Source organism: Cyprinodon variegatus, unplaced genomic scaffold (assembly GCF_000732505.1).
Source record: "Cyprinodon variegatus isolate N-32 unplaced genomic scaffold, C_variegatus-1.0 Scaffold1018, whole genome shotgun sequence".
Classification (NCBI taxonomy): Eukaryota; Metazoa; Chordata; class Actinopteri; order Cyprinodontiformes; family Cyprinodontidae; genus Cyprinodon; species Cyprinodon variegatus.
Window position 1 is genome coordinate 261,327 of NW_015151471.1, and position 2,904 is coordinate 264,230.

Sequence of the window (2,904 nt, forward strand, 5' to 3'; positions counted from 1 at the left end):
TACGTCTCCGTCTTTACGACAAACGTTCTGGAAAATAATAGCGTTTTTGTGTTCGTTTTGACTTTGTGTGGACTGGGCCTTAATCTCAGAATTCTGAGAAAAAAGTAAGAATTCTGACTTTTTTTCTCAGAATTCTGACTTTTTTTTCTCAGATTTCTGACTTTTTTCCCATGTTAAACTGAAATAAAAATCAGTTAACTTTTTTTTTTTTTTTTCCAGTGGCCCTAATCCTCTTCCGTATATAACAACTGTTTAAGTCCAAGAAAAAAAAGAAAGAATGACGATGTTATGTCACATTTTTATATTTAGAGCATCTATTTAATAAAAAGAGGTTGAATTGCACTTAAAGTTGGAACAGATATACATTTTTTTACGGGCAGAATATTTATGAGCTTCATTTAAAGACGCTGATATTTGTTTATTTCAGCTGCTATGTGACGACGCCACAGGACTGAAGTTTAACCCCGTCCTCTACCCTCGGGTGAGTTTATCCTCCTAAACACAACTTTCACCTCCAAATTTTTTCCCTTTTTTTTAGATGTTAATATTGAACATTTGTATTTCTACCTTTAACTATAACCCTTCACTGACCACATCACTTTATCTGACCCATTATCAGCTTGTTGTTTCACATTCTCTACCAATAACCCTCCTCATCCACTCTTAAGTTGATGATAAAAGTAAGAACTTATGATGAAACGACTCGACATGATGGATGTGCTGCTCCTACTGTGTTCCCGGTGATGGAGCATGCTTTCAGCCTGCACCTCAGGGAAGGAAAATAAGCCATCTGTGTCTCCGTATGCAACAGATAGAGCTTTTTCCGTCACTGGGGGCCAATGAGGTTTGTCACATGTTGGCCCTTATGTAACATGGAGCCCATAAAGTTGCCCCAGAGGCACATTGGAGCAGAGGAAAATATGCTGTCCTGCTGGCTTCAGGAAGCAGAAAGTGTCTCACAAGTTAAAAGAAAAGTCATATAGACGTCTGTTTTTATTTTGTTTTTTATATCCTTTCACAGGCCTCCCAGCTGATAGTGGCCTATGACGAGCATGAGGTGAACAACACGTTTAAATTTGGAGTCATCTACCAAAAATTTGGACAGGTGAGTAGTTTCTCTCCAAGGCAACTTTATTTATAAGGTACCTGTTTGCAAAAATCAGCTCAAATTGCTTAATTTAGAAACTACGGCTAAAAAAAAAACATTGGATTAATGGTGATGAATTTGTTATTGAAATAATCATCAAATAATTTAGTAATAGATTAATATTTAGCATGAGTGATGGACTCTAAAACATGCCAGTAGCTGACATTCAGCAACCTACTTAGAGCAGTAATTATTTTGCATTTAAGATTAAAAAAAAAACATTTTCTTCTGTCAATATGCTCTATCCAGAACTCCTTAAGTGGAAAAGTTTTAGTTTTTAGCTGGTCTAATTTTGTATCCACTTATTAATTGATCAAAAAAATAATCATCAGATTAATCGTTTTGCTGAATAATCATTAGATGCAGCCCTACTAGATACAAATACATAGAAGTTCAACATACCATCTCAAGCCACTTTATAGAGACAATTCGGTCAGATCATCCAGTCTAATTGGTTCAAGGTTTTCGATCTAAGTTCCAAAGAAAAAGAAAATTAATAACTATCCAGTGGACATTGTTTCCAAGTTTGAAGACGTTTCGCTTCCCATCCAGGAAGCTTTTTTAATTCAAAATGTTAGGAATAGAGATGATTATCATTGAAGCCCCAGCCCCTGTACAGGAGAGCGGAAGACCTCGCCTATTCAGCCAGGCCAACAATTCCCTTTAACGACCCCCCTTTCAGAGACATAGACAGGTATGGGGCATTGCAGGCTAATAAAAGAAGCCAAACGACCCCCATTCCAAAGGGGTGGACCCGTTAGTCCGTTTCTATTTGCATGTTTTCAAAACAAAAACAAGGTTTTGTTGGGCTACTATATAAAACCTCGAACTCAACATTATTCCTGACATTTTGAATTGAAAAGCTTCCTGGATGGGAAGCAAAACGTCTTCAAACTCGAAAACAAATTCCAGTGGATTGATTAAAATTTTCTTTTTTTGGAATCACTATGACCTGGATGACTGATAATCTTCATCAGCATATTTTTCTATCTAAGGAAAATCAGCTGATTGCATCGACTCATTGACTCAACAGCAATTCCTCACAATAAGCATGCTTGTAAGGACAGTGGAGAGGAAAAACTCCCTTTTAACAAGAAGACCTTCAACCTCCCAGTGTAAGCAGCCATCGGCTGAGGCCGACTGGGGTTCAAGGAGACAGAAGCAGACTAAGAAAAATAACATAGAATCACTGATTTATAAATGTTTTATATGTTAGAAAAGTCAACATAAACTAGTTCCACAAGGGGTAAGAAACAATTAAGCAGACAAGCTACAGTATGTGCTGGTTTTCATGTCTAAGGGGTGAAAGGGGGGACATCCAGTTTGTATCAGTAAAAGCTGAGCCCATAATGTCTAGGAAAAAAACAGGACTGAACACTAGAAATCAGGCTCAACCGTATCATCGCTAATCCAAAGAGAAGACAGCAGCAGCCCAGCTGATATTTCTCTCCAGGATGGAGTCACAGTTAAACAGGAAAAGACCAATGAAGCTACTATGACAAGGAAAAAGAAGAGAGAACATAAAGTTATGAGTCAAACTAAAAAAAATTAGAAGCAGACTTATGAAAAGTTGTCTGCATGTCCTCCAGCAGCCTAAGTCTATAGCAGCATAACTAAAGAGATAGCTTGGGATAACCTGAGCCACTCTAACTCATCTACTTTCTTTCTCCATGTTTTGTGTTTGGACCACTCAGACATCGGAGGAAGAGTTATTTGGGAACAACGAGGAGACCCCCGCTTTCAAGGAGTTCCTCAGC

At 37.9% G+C, this 2,904-nt stretch overlaps 1 protein-coding gene across 1 annotated transcript in view; it reads left to right on the top strand.

Annotated features, from left to right (window-relative positions):
• The window catches only part of rap1gap2 (RAP1 GTPase activating protein 2), a 100,743-nt gene that overhangs the window by 77,519 nt on the left and 20,320 nt on the right, over positions 1–2,904 (top strand). The window contains 3 exon segments of the mRNA XM_015399489.1: positions 428–481; positions 1,022–1,105; positions 2,842–2,904. The exon segment at positions 2,842–2,904 is cut by the window's right edge and continues 1 nt beyond it. Coding sequence (XP_015254975.1) covers positions 428–481; positions 1,022–1,105; positions 2,842–2,904 — 201 coding nt within the window.